Here is a 22949-nt window from a genome sequence, read left to right as displayed (position 1 = left end):
AGACAGACAAGCAAAAAGACAGGTGCTCAGACAGACAAGCAGACAGAAGATGCTCAGACAGACAAGTAGACAGACAGATGCTTAGACGGACAAGTAGACAGACAGGTGCTCAGACAGAGAAGCAGACAGACAGATGCTCAGACAGACAAGTAGACAGACGCTCAGACAGACAAGCAGACAGAAGATGCTCAGACAGATGCTCAGATAGATGCTTGGACAGACAAGCAGACAGAAGATGCTCAGACAGACAAGCGAACAGACAGATGCTCAGACAGACAAGAAGACAGACAGATGCTCAGATAGATTCTTGGACAGACAAACAGACAGACAAATGCTCAGACAGACAAGCAGACAGACAGATGCTCAGACAAGCAGACAGACTGGCAGATGCAAAGACAGATAGTAAGGCAGGTAGACAGAACCAGGGAAGCAGAGGAATGTACAGAGAGATAGACAGACTGGCAGACAGACAGAGAGAGAGATGGGCAGACATTCAAGCTGATATACAGACAGATGAGTAGACAGATTGGCAAACACAGAGATAGGCAGAAATATAGAAATATAGATGGCAGACAGATAAAAAGATGGATAGACAGACAAGGAGAGAGAGGAGAGGGAGAGAGGGAGACAGAGACAGAGACAGAGACAGAAAGAGAGGCAGACAGATGCACAGATGGGTAATAGACAAGTAAAGTACACACAGGTAGAAAGATAGACAGACAAACCAGTACAGGGAGACAGGAAGATGAACAAACAGATAAGTAGACACAAAGACAGGCAGATAGATGGACAAACAGACAGACAGACAGTAAAGCAGGTAGGCAGACAGGGCCAGGGCCAGGGAGGCGGACGAATGGACAGGCAGATAAGCAGACGCACCCAAACAGATGGACAGCCAGCTGGGCGGCTGATGAACGAACAAGCAGACAGAGACCGAAGATCCTCTCCTCCTTGCTTCCCCCCTTCCCCCTAGGAACCAAGTGACTCCTTGTCCCCTCTTGGCGACCTGCCTCCACCACCACTTCCCTGGAACACCCCGCCGGATTTCCCTATGGATGAAGAGAGTGACCTGGCCCAGTGCTACGAGCAGAGCTGCTGGGCCAGCCTGCCCGACGTGTGCTTGCGCCGGGTGTTCTGGTGGCTTGGAGACAGGGACAGGTCCCGGGCTGCGCTCGTCTGCAGAAAGTGGAACCAAACGATGTACTCCGCCGACCTGTGGCGGTGCCGCACCATCACTTTCAGCGGGAGGCCTTCCCGGTCCCACGCGTCGGAGTTCGAGTCGGCGCTTTGGTACGTGAAGAAGTTTGGCCGCTACTTGGAGCACCTGGAGATCAAGTTCCTGAACCCGTACAACGCCATCCTGACCAAGAAGTTCCAGGTGACCATGCGGGGCCTGCTGTCGTGCTTAGGTAAGAGCAACAGCCGCCTCAAGTCCCTCTCCATCCAGCACCTGGAGCTCGATCGGCTGGTGTGGAGGAGCAGCATTCGCACGGCCTTCATCAAAAGTCTGAGCTTCTTCCTGAAGAAGGTGAGCAAACACCTGGAGTACCTGAACCTGAAGGGGGCGCGGCTGGCCGTGGAGCAGGGCTGCCACGTGCTCGGCTCCCTGAGCCACCTGCGCAGCGAGAGCTTCACCTCGGAGCTCAACCTGGAGGACTACTTCAGCCACCACCTGGCTGTCTACAGCAGCCCCCAGTTCAACCAGACCATGGCCATGTTCCGGAGCCTGGTGGTCCTGACGCTCAACTACAATTGCATCTCCGACGAGCTGCTGGAGACCTTGGGCGAGAACAACGCCAGCTCCCTGTGGACCATCAACATCAAATGTCACATCCACGACCCCCACGGCCAGGTTATCTGGGGCATGTCGTGGGCCAAGCTGGCCAAGCACGCCGCCAACCTCAAGGTCAACTTCTTCTTTGAGCGGGTCATGAAGCACGAGCATCTGACCCGAATCCTTCTGCAGGAGATTCCCGTCAGAAGCGTCAGCCTGAGAAGCTGCTACTTCAGTGATCCCGACTGGTCTATGCGGCCGACCCTCACTGACCTGCTGCCCACCTACCGCCACACGCTGCAGGTAGGCCAGGAGGCTCCGCTTCTAGGGGGAGGAAGGGGAAAGGAAAGGGAAGGGGAAGAGAAAGATAGGGGAAGATAGCTGGTGGGGATGGATGGATCAAGTGATGGTCTGTTGTCATGGTTGTTTTTTAATAATTGGGGCGGCTACATTGGCATGTTTATAAGGAACAGGGAAGGGAGACAGTAGACAGGGAGAGATTAAAGATGAGAGAGAGACAGAGAGAGAGTGACAGAGACAGAGACAGAGAGAGGGAGAGAGAGAGGCAAAGACACAGACAGACAGAGACAGAGAGAGACAGAAAGAGAGAAAGGAGAATCTGCTAGAAGAAGACAAGATGAAATGGGATTAAGGATGCGTGTAGAAAGGTTAGTCTTAGCTAGGAGAAGGGTCACCTCATCATTAGAAATACAAGTGGTGAAAGACATCTGAGTCTATGTGAGATGAGGAGGAGAAAAAAGGAAGCCTCCAGAGACTGGCCTCCACTTTTTCTGTGATATTTGAGGGGAAGTTCTCAGATGAGAGGGCGGGGGAAGGAGATACTGGGGAAGGCCTGTGGACAGAAGAGGCCTGCAGCAGATGCTGTGTTGCATGGGAGAGGGAATTGATGAAGGAGGCAAAGGCTACATAGCTTACCGTGGCAGAGGCCTGGTTGGATTAGCCAACATAAATGTGTGGACAACTCAATCAGCCAAAAAGGTTCCATAGTTTTCCCCAGCTCTATTAGGCAGCACATGAATAGGGGAGAAGGAGGTGGGTAGTGGTAATAATTCAGAGTTGGGGTGTAGCCAGTCATAACTGGAGACAGGACAGGAGAGCTAGAGATTCAAGAACAGAGGATGGGGTAGAGTTGAGTTGATTCACAAAGGGGTCAAGACAAAGTGGGCAGGAGAGTATAGACAGTGGATATAGGGTGATGGTCTGGGGGAGAGTGGAAGGAACGGAGGTCACGATGAGAACAAAAAAGGGGGGGATGAAGGTTATAAGGCATAGGGAAAGACAGAATGATAAAATATCATACACACGAACAAGGAAGTGGAACATTTGTGGGGGGGTGGCCTATTCAAGGGGGGCCATCTCTAAGTGTAGCTGAGGCTGAATGGAGGGCCAAGAGGTCATTCCTAAGTAGTTTGAGGAAATGGGAAGTCCAAGGACTTGAAGGAATTGACCATCCAGTCTTCTAGCAGAGGGCAGGAATTGAGGAGTGAAAGAATGTGAGTCAGGCCCTGAGCTCTAGGTCCTGAGGGTCCTGAGGGTCGTGAGGGAAGTGGCAGCCAGGATCTGGCAAAGAGCAGGCAGATACTTTGTTCAAGACGTCCCAGTTGCACTGGCTCTCTTAACACTGACTGATGCTTGGCGGCCAAGGCTCTCCAGGCTTAGCTCCTTCCTATCCCCATGAGGCTCCTTGTTTAGTTCTGTTTAGTTCTGCCCTGGGGTCTTTGATGCCCGGGGCACAGGCCCACCCAGCAGCATTCCCTGTTTGTCTCTAGCTCCTTGCTGTTCCTGGCCATGCTGCTTGTGGACAGATATGGGGATGGTTTCCCTGCCAATTGCCTCTGGGGGTCTCTGCCCAGGAGGCAAGTAGCCAAGGTGCCAGGAAGGTGCCTGGGTCCCTTCTCCTGCACAGTCTCAAATGGTCCTGAGAGATCAACAGAGGACTCCCGGCTCCTCCTCTTCTTCCACATGAGCCCTGGTTCCTTTTGTCTCTGATCCTTTCCCAGAAATTAACTTTTGAATTCAACAACAACCATGAGTCCTTGGATGAGGAGCTTCTCCACCTCATCTTGTCCTGTGAGAAGTTGTTTTACTTCAAAATCTGGGCCTTCCTGGATGTCAAATTTGTGGAGAGAATCTTGCAGAGCCAGGAAGAGGGCAAATGCATGCTTCGCACACTCAAGGTAGCCAGTCCCCTGGGGACCCCGGCTTCCCGACCAGAATTCCATATCCCACAATGCCTGGGCCTGCAGGGCTGATGCTCCCTCGGTCAGGTCAGCAGTCACTGAGTGGCAGAGGTCTGCCCCTCCCCTATGTGCCAGGCTACTAAGATGATGGATGGATAGATGGAGATGAGTATAGTGAAGGCAAGAACCTGGGTCCCAATCCCAATGTGGCCTCTCACCAGCTCCTGTCCCTCTACACTTCCTCTGTTCTTTCCTTGGCACAGTGAGGGGATGGGATTCTGTCCTTTCAGACTCTGAAACCTTGACAAGGTGCTGAGATTTCCACTTAATCTGCCCATTGGCCTTTGGAGGGAGGGTTATTATTCTTACTAACTGGACTTTTATCTCACTGATTGCCTGTGTAAGGATCCCACAGTCACCGTGTATGTGGGTTGGGGTGGGACTTTCTGTGTTGATCCAGGTGAGAATTTACACAAACAGATATGAGACGAATGAAGAGGACAGAATGTTGCGGGACATTTACCAAAAGTACAGAGACCTGATCGACACAGAATTTAACTATTTTGTCATCGTCTACCCCATGATGTGAGGAGCACACCCAGGAGGAGAGTGGCCTCGCTGCCTTGGGGCTTCTGAGCCCTGTCCTCCACAGAGCTGTCCCTGGAGCCTTCCCCAGAGCCCTGGCTCTCCCTGCAGCCAGAGCAGAATCCTGAGTGTGTGGGGCCAGGTACTCTCCCAGCCTCCCTAGTCCTTTAAATGCTGTCTTTACAACTGCCCTGGGCTGCTGATTCTTCTGCTTGTCATGTGGTCTGGTTTTTTCCCCCCTCGCTCCGTGACTCAGGCTCACCCAGGCCCTGGACCTGTCTCCCCTTGGACTGACTTCAAATTGGGTCCTGACACTTTAGCAGTGAGTTCTCTTAGGCCCAAAGTCACAGTTTCAAGGCAGTCCCTTTCCCCTCTCTCAAGAGCTCCTACTAGATGGAGGCCATCTTGTAATGGGAAAAGTCAGTCCTCTGTCCTAGAATGACAAAGAAGTGCATATAACAGGCAGAAAAATCTGGCCCTGATGCCAACAAGACCTTCCTAATGATTGCAACAATCATCTAAAATGGCATACGCTGTCTGATGTGGGGGTCAGGGTATCCCTGGGGGCTTCTGGGCCAGGTCTGGCTTGGGCTGAATATTCTCTGCTGGCTCAGGCTTCTCTGCTCAAAGCCCTCAGCTCCTGAAGAAAAGAAATCCTGGATTCCTTTAGAGTGTCTCTGTCCTACGTTCATCAGGTGGGTCAGCACTGCCCATTTGATAGCCCAGCTTCCTCCTCCTCCTTTGTCTCCTCCTCCTCCTCCTCTGCTCCCCATCCCCCTGGCTTGACTGCCCTAGGAGCTTGGCTCTGAGTTGGGCTGGGTTCAGTCCTATCGGTTGATGGATAGATTGTTCCTTCTGGGATGGGGGTGGCAGAAGAAGCTTTGGGCCTCTTGGATCAAGGCTCCAGCGTTGTCTATTAGGCATGTTTGCCTTGTGATGGTGTCAGCAGAAGTCAAGTAGTTGTTTTTTCATTTCTGCGCCAAAAATCAGATTCAGAGAATCTCTGAGTGTGGAGAGGCCTTGAGTCCAATATGAGCCTACCCCACACCGCAATTGTCTCTTACAAATGGTCATTCGGTTTCTGCGTAGAGACCTCCAGTGGTGGGAACAGAAGGGTGTGTGTTAGAGACAGAGACAGAGACAGAGACAGAAAGAAAGAGAGACAGAGACAGAGAGAGCACCTGCAAAGGCATCATGGTGTTACAATAGAAGGGGAAGGGGATAAGAGAAAGGGGGGAGAGATAGAAGGAAGGGCAGATCAGAGGAAGGGATATACAGAATGCATGCCATCTTGGAGTGGGGGGAGGGATGAAATAGGGAGAAAATTTGGAACTCAAAATCTTGTGGAAGTGAATGTTGAAAACTAAAAATAAATAAATTAAAATAAATAAAATAAAATAAAACAAAAACTAAAAAAAAAAGAAAGAAATAGAAGAGGCTTTCAAAGAATGCTCCATTTAATTGGGAGAGCCTGACTTGGGGTGGGCAAATTGGAAGGTAGCAAGGCAGGGAAGGGAGGGTACTTGTAATCCTGTCATCTCTGAATTCACACAGAGTAGGAGGCAAATGGTAGTTGCTTGTGGGGGGAGGGGGTCAACGAGGATTGTTGTCCCTACTCGGTCTTAAGATTCCTCAATCACTCAGGTATCCGTCACTTCACTAATAGAAACTCAGGCAAAAGACATGTAATCAGCCAGTCTCTTAAATGGAACTGAAACACTATCCCTCACACATCCTACTACCAGGCAAGTGTATGCAAGTCCCTACTCTGTCCTCAAAGAGTAACATGGGAAATGGGTCCTTTGAAGACTCCCAACTTTGGATGGGGGCAGGCAGGAGAGGTGGAGCAGCCCCTCTACTCAGACTACTCCCGTTGATGCCAGCCCCTCCACACGCTTCCTGCTTTCACTGGTCATGGACACAACTTGGGGCCCTGGTCACAGCCAGGCCCTGATAGTTAATTCCCCTCTCCTCAAGGTCAGACATGCCAGGAGCAGCTGCTCTTCTTCTTCACCTCCCTGACACACACACACCAGACATATGGTCTCATAGTGAATGAAATCCGGAGCACTTCTCCACGGAGCGGTCAAGCTCTGGGTCCGGCCCTTCTGGGCAATGTCATCTTAAACTGGGCTTGTATGTAATGGCAGGAAGAAAGCAGATCTGGGTCAATACCATTTCACTTCTGCTTCTCTGACAATGCGAACAATATTTGGTCTGGAAAGGGACGGAACAAGATTGCTGATAGAAAGGTGACTTGACGTGAGTAAAAAGGTAACTAAAAATCACCTAGGTGCCCTTGATGGGTCAAATTATCAGCCCAGGCATTTTACAGGAAACTGAGGGCTCACACAGAAGAATTTGTCATAACAAATAAGTTGTCATAACAAAATTCATTTGGAAAAAAAAATACAAGCTCTAGAATATCAAGGGAAGTGATGAAAGGAGGTAGAGATGACAGGAGAGTAGCACTTCCAGACCTCAAATGACAGGATAAAGACAGCCTTCATCACAACCTGCTTCTGGTTAAAAATAGGTTTTCTATCCTTAATGGTTGTTCATTGATTTCCTTAATGAATATTAGCATCCTGATTCTTAATTAGGATCACTCAAACAATTTTTAAAAATAATTAACACAGAAATGTGTTGCTCTGTTGCCAGGTATTTCCTAGGCATAAAATTTATTAGTCTGCTTTTAAGATGAAAAGCGAAAACCAAACTGAATCAGGAAAGGCCTATCCTATGCGTGTATCCAAAGGGTATAAGACCTTCAAAGGAAAAAATTAACTTTAATTTGAATATTTGTTTTTCTGGTATGAACAAACTTTGAAATACAAACTATTTCATAATACAAAAAAAAAAATAGGTGTTGTATCAATGGGACAGACTAGATAAGGGAGATCAGAAACAATGGAACCCAAGAAGCCAAACAAACTGGAAAGTAGAAACCACTTAGGAACAAATTCCTTATTTGATTAAAAAAATACTGCTGGGAAAACTGGCAAGTAATCTGGCAGAAATCAGGCTTCGACCAACATGTTGCTGTTGAGTTATTGCAGTCGTGGCTGACTCTTCTTGACCCCATGTGGGTTTTCTTGGTAGAGACACTGGGGTGATTGGCCATTTCCTTGTCCAGCTCATTTTACAGATGAGGAAACTGAGGCAAACAGGGTGAAATGACTTACCCAGGGTCACACACCTTAGTCGGTGTCTGAGGCCATATTTGAACTCATGAAGATGAATCTTCCTGACTCCAGGCCTAGCGCTGGCACCCCCTAGCTACCCCTTTTTAAGCAACATATTTCACCAAATTTCACTATACATCATAAATGGATGTGTGACCTTAATATTAAAACCATACTATAAAAGATTTTCAAGGAGAAGCAGACTAGATACCCCTCACAGTTATGGGTAAGAGATGTATTCTTGATCCTGCAAGGGATAGAGGTCATTCCAAAAGGTAAAATAGACCATTCCAATGACATATAACTGAAAAACTTCTGTCCAAACAAAATCAATGCACCTAGGATATAAAGGAAAACAAATCTTTGTGTCAAATTTCTCTCCTACAGACTTGGTATTTAAGAAGGACATTGATAAATACTGGAGGCACTATAAGAAAACTGGTGTATTATTAGTAGAGCTGTAAATTGGTCCAGCCATTCTAGAGAGCAATTTGCAGCTGTGTCCCAAAAGTTGCCAGACCTTTTCACTCAGCTATACCACTACTAGATCTACCCCTAAATAGATCAGTACAACCATTTTGGAAAGCAACTTAAAATTATGCAAATAAAGTAGCTAAAATGTCCTGGCACATAACAGGCATCAATTGGTTATTGACTGACTGATTGATATTTGATCCACAGATTCCATTACTAGACTTATATCCTCAAAGCAGCCATTAAGGTCCCCAGGTAGGGGCAGCTAGGTGGTGCAGCGGATAGAGCACCAGCTCTGGAGTCAGGAGGACCTGAGTTCAAATCTGGCCTCAGACACTTGACACTTACTAGCTGTGTGACCCTGGGCAAGTCACTTAACCCCAACTGCCTAAAAATTTTTTTTAAATTACTACTTGTTGTATGGGATGGCTCTCTGGGAGGGAGGGGAAGCAGGGATAATTGGATAAATTAGGGTGATGTAAAAAAAAAAAAAACAAAATAGATCAGTGAAAACTTTTTTTTAAAAAAGATTCAGAGTTGTGATTTCTGAATCAATGAAAGATTGTGGGGAATGGAAGAGGCCCAGCAGGACTGGAGAGGGACTGATAACGCCAGCATCCCTCCCCAGAATCTAGGTCCAAACCACCAGCTGCCTCTTGGCCATCTCCAACTGGATTCACTGGTTATAGCTCGGACTCACCATGCCCAGCAAGAATTCGCTCTCCCAGCACCCAGCTCCTGCCTTGAGGCACTGCGACCCTGGCTCCCACCATTTGATCAGCTCTTCCCCTCTCTCCCCACTCACCTCCCATCAGTTGCCAAGTTTCGTTCTAGTTCTCATTTGTCTATCTCCACTCATTTGGTCCCGCTCCAGTCCAGAGTCCTCATCACCTCCAGCTTGAATGACTGCAATGCACTGTACTCGGTCCCCTCCCTCGAGGCTCTCCCATCTTGAGTCCATTTTCCACACAGCAGCCACAGAGGCAGTTTGAAAGCTTGGGTCTAACTTTGCTGTGCCCCTCGCCCCAGCTCCATAAATTCCAGTGGCTCCTTAAGAGATCCAAAGTGTGGTACAGAGATATGCTATGGTAATAATGATGGGGACTTTTCAATTACCCAGACATCTGCCAGAGTACCTCCTTGTGTCTCTCTGTCTCCATCTGTGCATCTGGCTTTCTCTTTTTCTTTTTTCTTTTGTTTTTTTTAGGCAATTGGGGTTAAGTGATTTGCCCAGGGTCACACAGCTAGTAAGTGTCAAGTGTTTGGTCTGAGACCGGATTTGAACTCAGGTCCTCCTGAATCCAGGGCTGGTACTCTATCCTGCATCTGTCTTTCTCAAACAGAGCAGCTAGGACCCTGTCAGGTCCTCACCTAGGCTTCTCCAGGAATGTCATAGCCAGTCAAATGCCAAACAAAAGCAAGGGCTGCAGAACAGCATGTCATCTCCCCTTTATCATAGCCCCTGGGACTATTCAGCACCTTTCTTTCAGCTGTCTCTGGTGCCCAAAATTCCTGAAAAAAATGTACCAAAACAAAAAAATCCAGTTACAAGCAGAAAGCTGCATCAAGTGAAGTTCCATGCATATACACATGTAAACTTTATATTCAGGTAAGAGCAAAATTATTTTTAAATGCATTGCTATCTTCTGGTTTTCCATTACCTACATTTCCTGTAAAGGCTGTTCTCTTCCTCTCAGAGAGCCAGCCTTCATGACAAATCATAAAACATTAAGTTTGTCCAATTTAAAATAAAAAGTTCCCCATGTCTGGCAGCACCAGAGAACTGTGGAGCCTTGGTCCTGGTGCCAGGTTCTTTCTGATCAGATGGAGAGGCTCCAGGACAGTCTATAATCAGCAGGGCAATCATTATCTCATGGTGTTCATGGGAGCTTCCTCCTGGGGGAGCCTTAGTGCCTAGCTTGGTGAGAAGTAGCCCCAAACTCGTGCGTTGTCCTGTGGTCAGATTAGTGGTTGTAGGAGCTGGGGGAGCGAAGCCTGGCAGGGGAGCGAAGCCTGGCAGGGGAGCGAAGCCTGGCAGGGGAGAGAGGGGACCTGATCATAATCCCCCATCTTCAAAGACACTCTCCACAGAAGAAGGACCAAGTGGCAGTTAGAGAGTGTGAACAGGGCCATGAGAAGGGAAACAGCTCCCAAGTGGAGCCGTTCCAAAGTTTAGTGGGCTGCCCTGTGGGGCAGTGAGCTCCCCATCCTTTGAATGGAAGATGGGTGGTGCTCCTGGGAGGTGGTAGAGTTTATTAAGTAACAGGTCCCAGCATACACTGTAGACAGAGCTTCACCACAACAGGCCTGAGTTTGGTGGCAGGGCAGCCTGTGTCTAGCCCATTGGGCGTAGTTCCAAATTGCTCTCCAGAATGTTCGGATCATTTCACAATTCCACCAACAATGCATCAGTGTCCCAATTTTCCCACATCTTCTCCAACATTTATCATTTTCCTGTTTTGTTATGTTGGCCAATCTGATAGGTGTGATGTGGTAGCTCAGAGTTGTTTTGATTTGCATTTCCCTAATGACCAGAAGTGCCCTCCAGCCCTTCCCCAGGGAGAAGAAGGGCCTGAGCCTTATGAGGCCCTTGCAGGTTGAGGCAGGAGCATTCTCCAGAGCCTCAGCCTTCCTCCATTAGGAGCTGCTCCCCCTGGTCTCTGAGAAGTCAGCTGGTAGGTGTGTGCCCTGTCCTGGTGGGGAGACCTCTGCTGGCCCAGTCCACTCACACCTGGCTTCTGGGAAGACAAAGATTGGCCAGGTGGCCAGGGTAGTAGAAAGTATGAGGGTCGAGCCTCAGCTTCCTGGGCCCTGCCCCTCATTGGCCTTCATTCTCTTTGGTGCATGGCCTGCCATGCCTTATTGTGCTTGAGGGCTCAGTATGTCTCTTGTCTCACCTGAACCCTAGCACAGAGGGACCACAAGTGCAGGCATGGGGAAGCACCCCGGGCCTCTGGCGGGAGAACCTCAGGGGCCCTGGCAGGCATGCTGGCCCAGGATGTAACTGTGTCCTCTAATGCTAAGGGATCTATACCATCTTGGGTTCTCCTGGGATATTCTTGGGATCTGAGATCAGGAGGATTGCAAGGGGTTTGGGGTTGCCAGAGTTGCCAGTGGGTCCATGGTCCATGATGAAAGTTGGCTCATGGACTTGTCTGAAGCAAACTAAAGATGGTTCACTTGGGGAAGGGGAGAATGACAGGGGTCCTATGGAACCAGCCCTCCTCTGCTTGGCCCCAGGGGCAGAATCAGGGGCAAAGTGGGAGAGAAGGGGAAGATGCAGAAAGGTCACTTAGGCCAGGGGTCAGGAGAAGCTGCCTAACCTCAAGCTGTCCTAGTACGAAAGAGGCTAACGCAAGAGGTACCAACCAAGCCGAGGCTGGATGACCTGGTCAGGGGGTCTGTCATGTTTTTCAGCTCTTGGATTCTTCTGAGTGACCTGAGACCCTACTTTCCCCCAGTGGATGACAGGACTTGGACCTAAGCACCATTTACCAAAAGCCTCCAGGAGAGGTGCTGAAATATACTGCCCTTCTCTCAGGAGAGAGGTGAGGGACCATGGATGCTGCATACACATCCAGGGAGATGCAGGGGAATGTCAGGAAGAGACAAAAGACTTTGGGGGAACCTAGCCTTCTTCTCTCAGCAGAGCTGGAAGGGGCAGAGCCGACTGCCTCTCCCCAGCTAAAACCTCCAGGTAGGAGACGAGATACGCTAAGGTAATGGGTGCATTTACACATTGTCCCACCTCCTTATTACACAAGTTGCCTCCCCCCTAATCAATGATCCCTTATTGCCCATGGACTGAACTACACCCTGGGATCCTTTCTTGATTTATTTATTTTTTTAAGTTTTTTAATTAACTTATTTTGATTTATCAACAATCACTTCCATATGCTTTTGAGTTTAAAATTTTGCTCTACCTTCCTCCCCACCACCCTCCCCAAGACAGTGCACAATCTGATATAGGCTATATATATACATTCTTATTGAACATACTTTCAGATTAGTGATGGTGTAAGTAAAAATTAGAACCAATAGGAGGAACCACCAGAAAGAGGAAACAAAACAACAGAAGAGAAAAAAAAATAGTAAATAGTATACTTTGATCTGCATTCAAATTCCATAGTTCTTTCTTTGGATGTGGATAGCATTTTCCATCATGAGGCTTTTGGAGACGTCTTAGATCCTTGTATTGCTGGGAAGGGTTAAGTTTATCAATATTAGTCATTGTACAATGTGGCTGTTATTGTGTACAACGTTCTCTTGGTTCTGCTCACTTCACTCAGCATCAGACCATACAAGTCTTTCCAGGTTTTTCTGAAGTCAGCCTGTTCATCATTTCTTATAGCACAATAGTATTCCATTACATTCATATACCACAACTTGCTCAGCCATTCCCTAATTGATGGGCATCCTCTCAATTTCCAATTCCTTGCCACCACAAAAAGAGCTGCTATGAATATTTTTGTACATGTGGATCCTTTTCCCATTTGTATAATCTCTTTGGAATATAGCCCTAGAAGTGCTATTGCTGGGTCAAAGGCTGTGCACATTTTTATAGCCCTTTGGGCATAGTTCCAAACTGCTCTCCAAAATGGTTGCATCATTTCACAACTCCACCAACAATGCATTAGTGTCCCAATTTTCCCACATCTTCTCCAACATTTATCATTTTCCTGTTTTGTCATGTTGGCCAATCTGATAGGTATGATGTGGTACCTCAGAGTTGTTTGGATTTGCATTTCTCTAATCAATAGTGATTTAGAGCATTTTTTCATATGACTATAGATAGCTTTAATTTCTTCATCTGAGAACTGCCTGTTCATATCCTTTGACCATTTCTCAATTGGGGAATGTCTTGATTTTTTAAAAATAATTTTCCCCCAATAGCTCAATTTAACTTTATTGCCAATTCAGAATTCTCTCTCTCCTCTTTTCCCTTGCCCCTCTCCTTACCTAAGCAGAAAGCAAGAAAAACAAAATGCATTACAAATATGTCTAGTCAAGCAAAATAAACTATCACATTAGCTAAGTCCACAAATACAAGCAGCTAGGGGCAGCTGGGTGGCATAGTGGAGAAAGAGCTGGCCTGGCGTTGGGAAGATCTGGGTTCAAATGTGACTTCAGACTCTTACCAGCTGTGTTACTCTGGGCAAATCACTCAACCCTGTTTGCCTCAGTTTCTTTATCTGTAAAATGAGCTGGAGAAGGAAATGGTAAACCGCTTCAGTATCTTTGCAAGGAAACCCCAAATGAGGTCATGAAGAGGCAGACCCAACTGAAAGAACCAAAAAAGAAAAAAGCAAGGGAAGAAAATCCATTTCAGTCAGCCTTCTAAGGCCAGCAGCTCTCTCAGGAGGTGGGCAGCATGTTTCATCACAAGTCTTTTGGAATTGTGGTGGATCATTGTCTTGATGGGTTACTAAGTCTTTCATATTATTACAATGTTGCTGTTACTGTATACAGTTTCTCCTGGTTCTGCTCACTTCACTTTGCATTAGCCCATGCAAGTCTTCCTAGATTTTTCTGAAAGCATCCTGCTCATCATTTCTTACAGCACAATAGTATGCCACCACAATCTTACACCACAACTTGTTCAGCCATTTCCCCAATTGATGGGCATCCCTTCAATTTCCAACTTTTTGCCACCACAAAAAGAGCTGCTCTATTTGTACACATATAGGTCCTTTTCCTTTGATCTTTTTGGGATACAGACCTAATATTACTGAGTCCAAGGGTATGCACAGCTTAATAGCTTCAGGTATATGGACTAGGTCTTTATAAAGGGAAGGAGAATACAAGGGGAATCTTCCCACCCTGCCAAGGAACAAAGCCAGCGCTGGTACCAGCCATTAGCTGCTACATGGGATTGTGGGGACTCTGTGGGCTCAGGAAAGAGGGTTGACTCTGGATGAGCCCAAGCACTATAAGACTGGAGGATGTGCAGCACCTTAAGGAAGGATTGCTGGATGCTTGGGCCACCATGAACTCTTTCCTTTTTCGACTATCTAAGTGCTGAGGATGTGAGACCCACTGGCAAAACTGTAACTAATGTGGGATCAAGAAGGCTTTGACTGGCAGGGTGCCAACATGGAGGCAGGCATGTTCCTCTTCTAAACCACCAACTTGGCTGTACATGGCACAGTCCTCAGCTGCCATCTGTATGAAGGGTTCCATTACCATGGCACCTCTCTCCTGGGCTATGTTTTACCTTGTTCAATGCCACACCCGTGGCTTAATGCCAGCCTCTTCTGGGGTATTAAAGATGTGTCATCAGCCTCTCCATAATGATAACCAAATCACCCTCTCCCCACAGTGCAACTGCACTTGTCTGGGGGCAGATTATACCAGGGATCCACTACAGACCTTCTGCAGGGGACTTGTGTGACACCTCTCCTCACAGTGGAACCCTGAGATCTCTCCCTTGGGACAGTGTCCTGGGTCGCTCCCTGCCTTGGGACTTTGTATCCAGCTCTGCCTCTCCAAAGGAATTTACACAAGACAGCGGGGCTCCTAGTTACCACTCTGCTCACTGGAGGGGCGGAGGAGAATTGTCTTATTACTTACTTTTTATAGGCTTGCCTAGGAGTCTCTTATGTGGTTTTTATTGATTTAAATGAAGTCAGTACTACATTAGGGGTCTCCAGACTGCTTGCTGAAGCTGAGGGGCCTTTCTTTTGTTGGGACCACCTAGGGCCCAGTCAAATCCTGAGGTTCCCAGGGAAAATCTCCGGTAAAGCAGGAACAGCACGTGACTGGAAAGAAGCCCCCAAGATTGAGCCCTGTCTCTGTAAACACAGAGCTTTGTTTCAGGTAGACTTGTGCTCCTGGTGCAGACCTTTTCTGGGCATGTCTCCCGTGACATGGGAGCCACGTTGATGCTAGGCCCTGCGGACCATGCGGGAAAGGCTCCGCCCCTCCACAGGTGCAGCAGTGGCACTGTCCCAGGCAGGCCCTTAGAGAGCCCTCCCCAGAGGAGGCCCTGCCCGGGCGCCTCATTAGTCCCAAGGCTCTGACCAGAATAGGTAGTCACCTTTTACAGGCAGGTGCCCAAGACAGGTAGCCACTCTTTCCCAGCACTCACTGGCTTGCGCACACTTATGAGGGACTATGTGCTTACGAGGGTCTATCTAAACTAGGCAGCTCATGGCACAGAAGGCATGGCCCCACCCACTCTTTGCTGCCCAATTAAATCAAACAGCACTGAAAAGAGCGCCACCTCTGCTCCATCTCCTAAGCTTGTGGGGCACAGGCAGAGGGGCCACCGAGAGTTAGCTGTGTCTTGGGCTTACTCGTACCCACAGCCTATGCCAGAAGCATCCTGCAGAGGCCCCAGGCCTCGTCTTGGCCCAGAGCCAAAGCCGGACGTTTGTGTGAACGGGACTAACACTCCCTGTGTTCTTCAGTTACTGAGGAGCCCCCAAGCTCACCCCATGTCTCTGTGCTGGACCCCGGGGGACTTGCCCTGACCGCCCAAGGCGCCGACCGGTTGCAAGGAGAGGCCTCTGCCTGTGGCCACTTGGTTTAATGGCGTTGGTTTAATGAAAATCGGAAATCTATTGCTATGTGAGTGCAGTGGGGCAGGAGCCGCCCGCCCCGCTCAGAAGTCACTGTGGAGGACGCTCCTTCTCATCTGCAGGCAGAGGACCTCATCGATGTAGATGGTATTCTCCTTCACCTGGATCTCCTCATGCAGCGAGAGCTGCCGGCGGCTCAGTCCTTTCAGCTCAGCCTCCGCTTGGGCCAACATGTCCTTTAGCCTGATGCAGAGAGAGCAGTCCAATACCGGACAGCCTCGGGCCAGCCGACCCAGAACCTCCACCCCCCACCAGTGCCAAGGCTAATGCAACCCAGATTCTCAGAGAAGGACCCCTGCTGCCACGGGGCCCAGGCCCCTTGTCTTTGCACACTGATAAGAAGACAGAAGAACCACAGAGGACGCTCGCCTTTCACGGCCTACCATGGAAAGAGGCCCAGCTCTGGCTCTCGCCAGCTGAGTGACCTGGAACAACACCCTCCAGCTCCCTGGGACTTAGGTCCCAGGTCACGGCCAAGGTGGGATCTCCCACCCAGGGGCCACGGTGCCTTTACCTGGGGGGCAGAGGGATAGCCTTCCTCTGGGCCACCACTCACCTTCCAACGTTGCTGGTGATCTCATGGACTTCCTTTATCAGGCGATACTGCACCACATCCCGGCACAGCTCCACATTGGGCCGATGGCTCCGAGACTGCAGGCGTGTCTGAGCCACTTTGGCAGGGCCCTCTTTGTCAAGGATGGCTTTATTTAAAGCTGCAATGTTGTTTTCCTGGGAGGTGATCTCATCCATCACCTGAGCGAGCCAAGGCAAGTGGGTGCATGAATCCCTGTCCAAGGTCTGCACCCAGCACCATGAGGCTCAGGGTCTAGCCTCCTCTTCAGACCCACTAAGGCTGCAGTTTCAGCAGAAGCCTTCCCCGTGGCCCAAGGTCCAAGCATGCTTCTGGCCCCTTCTCACTTCCCCTCCACTCTCATCCTTCTGACTGGGGTCTGCTCCAAAGCCCATGGTCCAAGTAGACCCACATCACACCCTCTCCTCCTTCTGACGAGTCTACTCCATAGCCCACGGTCCAAGCAGACCTCCACCCTTCTCCCCACACCACAGCCTCTCCTCCTTCTGCTGGGTCTGCTCCATAGCCCACGGTCCAAGCAGACCTCCAACCCTTCTCTCCACACCACACCCTCTCCTCCTCCTGGCTGGAACGCTCACTCATGCAGACTTGTCTACAAATGGGCTAGATCAGAAGCTACCATGGGTCTCTAAAGTCTGTTTCCTGATCCACCTGTCTCCAGCCTCTTCCTCTGCTACTCCCTCCCACCACACAAATCCTTGGTTCTAATCAGGCTGCACTTCCCATGTCCCACCTGGAGTCCCATCTCCATGTTTTGTGCAAGCAAAGCCCTCCTCAGTCTTCCCCCCTCATCTAAGTCTTACCTCTAGGCCCACCTGCTCCCTCTCCAAAGCCTCCTGCTGCCTCAGGCCTCTGTCTACACCGCTCATTTGGTACCCAGCACCTGCCTCCCCTCTGAGCAGAGTCCCTGACCATGGGGCCTGGCAGAAGCACCATGACCACATTACACTCTGTCTCCAGGGCTGAAGCCAGGATCCTGCACCCAACCCTCTGGAATGGTCACTACGTTCTAGACTGATAAAACGAAGCAGGAAGGGAATAAGTGTGTATCCTTGGCTATGGCTATGTGATTGGGGTGTGGCCTTGGAGTATCAGCTGCAGGGAGTTGGGACTCCCATGGACCAGAGAGCTCAGAGGGGTCTTTAGCTGAGCCCTGGAATGGAGGCTAGTGGAGGAGGGGAGAAGGCTGACAACTGGCCTAGGGGGCGTCTGAGGCCAGAGCCCAAGGAGGCTGCTCAGCTGACCACTGACCAGGGTGCTGAATGCAGACCTGAAGGGGGCAGATGCTTCTAGCTGGAGCCTCCGCATGTGGCAGGTGCACCTGGCACAGGAGGCATTCTTGAAAGGCATGTTAAACTGAGATGGGCCTAGGGGCTTGGGGGGCAGGGGCAGACTTAGCTTTGGACAAGTCCCCAGATTCTTCTGGACCTGCTCCTCCACAAATAGCACATGGGGCTGGATGAAAGGATGCCCGAGGGCCCTTTCGGCCTAAACCTGGAAGATCTGATGCTCCTGAGTAACTTCAAAGCATGCCCTGTAGGTTGTCTGTGTCTGGCCCAGGAAAGCAAGCCTTGGCCAGACTTAGATGGGATCCCGCCCCAACTTCCAACAAAAGCCACAACCAACAAGCAGAAGGTGACTGGCTGGCCCCCTTGCCCAATATGGCAGCTGCCCATTCTGCAGGCTGGATGCCAACGGTGCAGCCCCACCCCTGCCCCCGGCACTGCCACCCAAGCATCACCTTGGCAAGGTGCATAGCCAACTTATCCTTGGCATCTTTTGTTTCTTTGATCCGGTTTTGTAAAGCAAGGTTCACAGTCTCAAACTGTTTGCGCAGGTCATTGGCTGTCTGGGACAGAATTCTGTCGATCAAGGCCTCAAGAGCCAGCGTGTTGTTCCTCTGTTTATCTGCCTTCTCCACATTGACATTGGAGAAATCCACCCAGTCATCAACACTCACAGAGCTGAAAGAGAAGGTACAACCGGGACACTCCAGGAGGCCAAAGGCCAAAGGCCAGTGCCCATGACGCAGAGGCTGCTGCCTGCACGTGGAGGATCTTTGTACAAGGACGGGGACCAGACCAGACCAGGGCCTCTGGCTGGGGATGGACAATCTCCCTATGCAGAGAGCAGACCACCCTGCATCTCATGGGGACAGACCTCTCCTCATCACCTGCCAGATTGCCAGCTCCCCGAGGGCAGGACCTCAGCCTCACACACTCACCTAGGTGTCTCAGAAGCCAGGAACTTTACCCATAAGCTCTTTGAAATGTTTGTTGAATGAGTGAAAAAGAACTTAACCAGCGTCCCAGAGTCCCACCAATGCCCCAGGTCCAGAACAGGGCTGGGTCAACGTGGGATCAGGGGAACCGGGCCCTGGCCCACTTCAACAGCTGCTTTCTTGGACACCATTGGAATTTCTTTCACTCTCAACGGTCGTACAGGAGCCTTACTGGCCAAGCAACATGGACCCAGCTTTCTCCATGGTCTTTGGCAGCCACCGAGAAAGAAAGGACTTTTCCAAGAGAAGTCAACAAAGGCGCTGACTCGGAGCAGAGCTGGGCCCCATGCCTGGGTCCACAAGCTCATCCTGTCCCAAAGCATGTGCCGCATTGATCTGAGCTTATCCCACGCCCCAGCACAGCTGTCTTCTCTACCCTCTGCCCCAGCCCCAAATACCACTGGACTCAGAGCTCTGGCCTCTGAGGACACAGCCTCTCCTGCCATCCCAGACTGCCCCCTCCCAAGCTGCTAAGCTGGGCCCGCAGACCACAGCCTCTGTCTGGAGGGAGGGCCTCCTCTCGCACCCCTCTGCTTCCTGCACCCCTCCCCCTTTCCTTGCTGCTGGATCAGGGTTTTGCTGTTCATGGGTCCCTAAAGAGGAGACCTTCTCCCCTCCCAGCCTGCCTGCCCTGCCCCAAAGGAGTGGGGCTCAGCTGCTCAGGGCCTAAGGCCAGGGGTGGTTTGATAAACCACTTTTCTTTCACTTAGACCTCACAGTACAGTGGAGGGGAAGGGAAGGGGTGGGGGGTCAAGGCAGGCCTTTGGCCTTTGGTGTCTACAAAGAGCTGAGAAGAGTGAGACAAGCTGGAGGCAACAGGAGGCCTGAGGAAGCAAGAAGGTCGGCTCTCAGTGGAGGCCACGGCCTCACTTGGCCTGGCCCTGGGAACAGTGACCAAAGCAGAAATCCTGTGAGCTTAGGCTGGGGCGTAGCTGGGAGGGTTCTGGGAAGCAGCTGGGTCTACACCCACCAGGAACGTGAGAAGGAGAACCCAGATAGGGCAAGGAGGCAGTGCGGGTGGGGACTGCCTGCTCCCTGCAGAGGAGGTCAGCAGGGGAAATTCCAAAAGCTTCTCTCTAACCTGCACCCCCTGCCATTGGGGCCCTCCGTGGCCAGCCATCCCCACCAGCCTCGGCTGAGCCAGAACCAGGAATGGGTGCAGAAGGAAATCCCACCCTCTCTCCAGCACCGTGCCTCATATATGGAGCCCGCCCTGCCCCCCCCACCACGTACTTGGGCTCAATTCTGACAACATTACGGGCATAGCAGATATCAGGGTTGTTGTTGGTGAGTGAGGAACAGAAGTCATCGATGGTCAGAGCAACAAACTTGTCCTTCAGATCCTTCTCAAGGTGGTATTTAGCAGCTCGGTTCAACCTGGAAAAGCCCAGAACCAAGCGCACGCACGTGCACGTGACACGCCCGCGCACGACGAGTCCTCCACTTAGCCGGTCCCAGGCTCCCTTTCCCCAGCAGGTCACTTGTCCTCATTCGAAGCCTCTCCCTCCAAGTTGGGTCTGAGGTCTGGGGCCTTCTCCCCGTACCCCTCTCACAGGCTTCCTGAGTCAGTGGGCCCCCTCCAAACCTGGCTTCTGCTGCCACACTTGGACTCTATAATGCCTGAAAAGTTTGGATGTGGGTAGGATGGCCCCAGAATAACCCAGGCCCCTGCTTCCCTCCTTGGATGGGACCCCGGAACGGCAGAGCTGATGTGAGGGCCTCTGGGGCCATCGAGGTTAAGCCGAGGCAGGGACTTGCCCCCGGTGGCTGGGATTTGCACATGGGTCCTTGCTGCACAGGCTATGAGGGGAAGGCAGCGGGCAGGGAGCCCTCCTCCCAGCCCCACCCATACCTGAGCTGCTCTGAGGTCTCTTCCAGGGTGCGCTGGAGCAGGGATATGACCCCTTGCAAGACCTCCACCTCCTTGGCCAGCTCACGATCCACCTCATCGTATACTAGGTCAATCCCAACACGTTGCTCCCTGGCCAAGAGAAGGGTGGAGGCCCTACTGGGGAGGCTGTGATGGAGGAACACCCCTGGCCAGGGGCTCTCACCCAACAGACCTTGTTTCTACTCCACTGAAGCCTTCTGTTCTCACGGAGTCTGAGGACACCCTGACTTCTTCCCCTTTCCCTGGTCTCTGAGCCGACCTCTGATCCTGATTCCTGATTCTCTCTCTCTCTCCCTCTGCCTCTCCCCACTTTATTCTCTCCCTCTCTCCCTCCATCCCTCCGTCCTTCTGCCTCTCCTCCCCTCTCCCTCTCTCCCTTCCTCTCCCTCCCTCTCTCTCCCTCCCTCCCCTCCCTTTCGCCCACCTATACATCAGACATTTCTGGGCAATGTACAAGGGCTCTTGGCAGCTCTCCAGGGCCTTCTCCAATCTCGTCCTAAATGTGAACAGCACTTCAGTCTCCTTTATGAGCTGATCGAGTTTGTCATCCAATTCCTTCTTCCAGAATTTTATTTCATCAAGTCTCTGCTCTACAGGGCACACACAGAGGGTCAGGCAATCAGTGACCAACATTTGAGCCCTGGTTGGCCATCCTAGCAAAGCTGACTCCCTTCTCATTCAATCAGTCAGTCAACCAGCCTTAGATGTGCCAGGCACCAAAGTGAAATGGTCCCTGCTCTCCCTTGGGCTGCTGCCGGCCCCGTAAACCCTCAGTGGTACACTTAGTGCCTAGCTCCTCTCTGCCTCTTTGGTACAGCAGATGCCCGGGGCCAATCCTACTTCCTATCAATACTGGGCTTCCATAATTGTGGGTCCTCCTTTCTGAGCCTTGGGCCCACATGGCCACTGGCCTGCTGGACATCCCACCTGGATGGGCGATCCCACAGAGACACTTGAGGATAAATCCAAGCACACATCTGAGGATGCCCCATGACAGGGGCAGAATCAGGATGCCAGTACTCCCAGGCAGGAAGGCACATTAGAACCCACCTGGCTGTTCTCCGAACAAGCCCCACAAAGGTCCATCCAATTGCCCTGAGCAGCCCCTTCCACTTTATGCCAGAAAATCTGTCCTGACCCCCAGCCTCAGTTAGCCTTCCCCCAGCCCTGCTGGTTCTGCCCTCTGGCTTCAGCCCTCCTCCAAGAGAGGGGACTCCCAAACTCCCCATGCCCTGTTTAGTCCATCTCTCCTCCAGACCAAACCCGTGTGGACCCCCTCCACCTCCTGAATGCCCTTCTCTGGGCCAGACACTCTCTCCTCCACTGCAGCTCCACAGCGCTCCCACAGCAGTGTGGCCAGTGCAGGCTTGACCGAAGGCTGGCCTGTTGCCCCCTCAGGCCTCCACATTCTGAGCCTCTGTTCCCGGGTCACACTTTCAGAGAACACTTCTCGACCTTCTGCAGACAAACTGCGCCTCCCCTGTCTTCTGCTTGGGCTACTGATTTTTGGAATCCTTGAAAACTTACTTCTCTCTTAATTAAGTTCACTCTCGTGTTCTGGCCTGTGCCTTCTTCTTGATTCCGAGGTCTTTAACCTCTAAGCCTAACCTTGGACAATGGCAAGGAGCAGGCCCCAAGGGCTCCAGGTCCAAGCCTCACTCCCCAATTCACTCTGCCCACCAGCGCCCATCAGTCTCTCCACAGAAGGTCTGGAGCAGAGACTCCCTGCTGCCAACCAGGCTGATCCAAATCTGGTCTCAAGCCCCTCCCGCCCCAACTCTAGCTCAGACCTTTCTCCGACTCCTCCCCATGCCCGTGCTCCCACTAACCTCCATTTCTTTTGTCCAGACCATTCACATAATGGCTTGCCGTCCCTCCCCCTATATTCCCCCAGCTGAAATCCCACCTACCCTTCAAGCACTAAGCACAGGCCACCTCCTCCTTCAGGTCACCTTGAAGAGGCCCTGTGCCCTTCCAAGCTCAGCACCAACCCCTGCCAGGGCCTCCCACCCCAGTGGGATTTGGCCATTATTCGGACAGAATGTCAGCTCACTGAGGGCAGGCCCTGCTTCTCTGGAGGCTTTGGTCCCCACATCTGAGTGTGGTGCAGACTGGCGGCAAGCAAACAATTAACCAATGTTGTTTGGCTGATGTTGGCTGATGGATGAAAGAGGCACACTGCCCAGCCCAGCACACACAGTAAATCCTGAGTTTGAATTCAATTCTTGAGAATGAAAAATCAACAAATTAATGGTAAAAATGGGGAGGGGGAGATGATAAAGCCTCCGATGTCCCTTTCGACTCTAAAATCATCTCATTTTATAGATGCAGAAACTCACCACCACCACTACCAGCCATGGCTCTGCACCTGGCTGAGCCCCCCCCC

The 22949-nt window shown here is 50.9% G+C and overlaps 2 protein-coding genes across 3 annotated transcripts in view; one reads left to right on the top strand and one right to left on the bottom strand.

Moving 5' to 3' along the window:
- Positions 1–988: 988 nt before the first annotated feature.
- On the top strand, positions 989–4564 carry FBXO39 (F-box protein 39). Its single transcript, XM_027848755.1, has 3 exons — positions 989–2077; positions 3796–3972; positions 4436–4564. Exons 1-3 carry the CDS (start codon positions 1052–1054, stop codon positions 4562–4564), a joined length of 1332 nt encoding a protein of 443 aa, XP_027704556.1. The 5' UTR covers positions 989–1051.
- Positions 4565–15741: 11177 nt separating this feature from the next.
- The window catches only part of TEKT1 (tektin 1), a 10413-nt gene continuing 3205 nt past the window's right edge, over positions 15742–22949 (bottom strand). Inside the window, exons 3-8 of one of the 2 annotated variants that reach the window (XM_027848737.1) lie at positions 20988–21153; positions 20525–20653; positions 19906–20049; positions 18133–18355; positions 16356–16552; positions 15742–15982 (exon numbers count right to left, since the gene is read on the bottom strand). In XM_027848737.1, coding sequence (XP_027704538.1) covers positions 15823–15982; positions 16356–16552; positions 18133–18355; positions 19906–20049; positions 20525–20653; positions 20988–21153 — 1019 coding nt within the window. In that variant the 3' untranslated portion in view covers positions 15742–15822. Of the gene's footprint in view, positions 15983–16355; positions 17312–18132; positions 18356–19905; positions 20050–20524; positions 20654–20987; positions 21154–22949 lie in introns of those variants that run through there. The other variant, XM_027848738.1, reaches the window with a different exon arrangement.

This window comes from Vombatus ursinus, unplaced genomic scaffold (genome assembly GCF_900497805.2).
Source record: "Vombatus ursinus unplaced genomic scaffold, bare-nosed wombat genome assembly UNPS02006874.1, whole genome shotgun sequence".
Lineage (NCBI taxonomy): Eukaryota > Metazoa > Chordata > Mammalia > Diprotodontia > Vombatidae > Vombatus > Vombatus ursinus.
The sequence above is the reverse complement of the archived record's forward strand: the minus strand, read 5'-3'. Positions and strand labels throughout refer to the sequence as shown.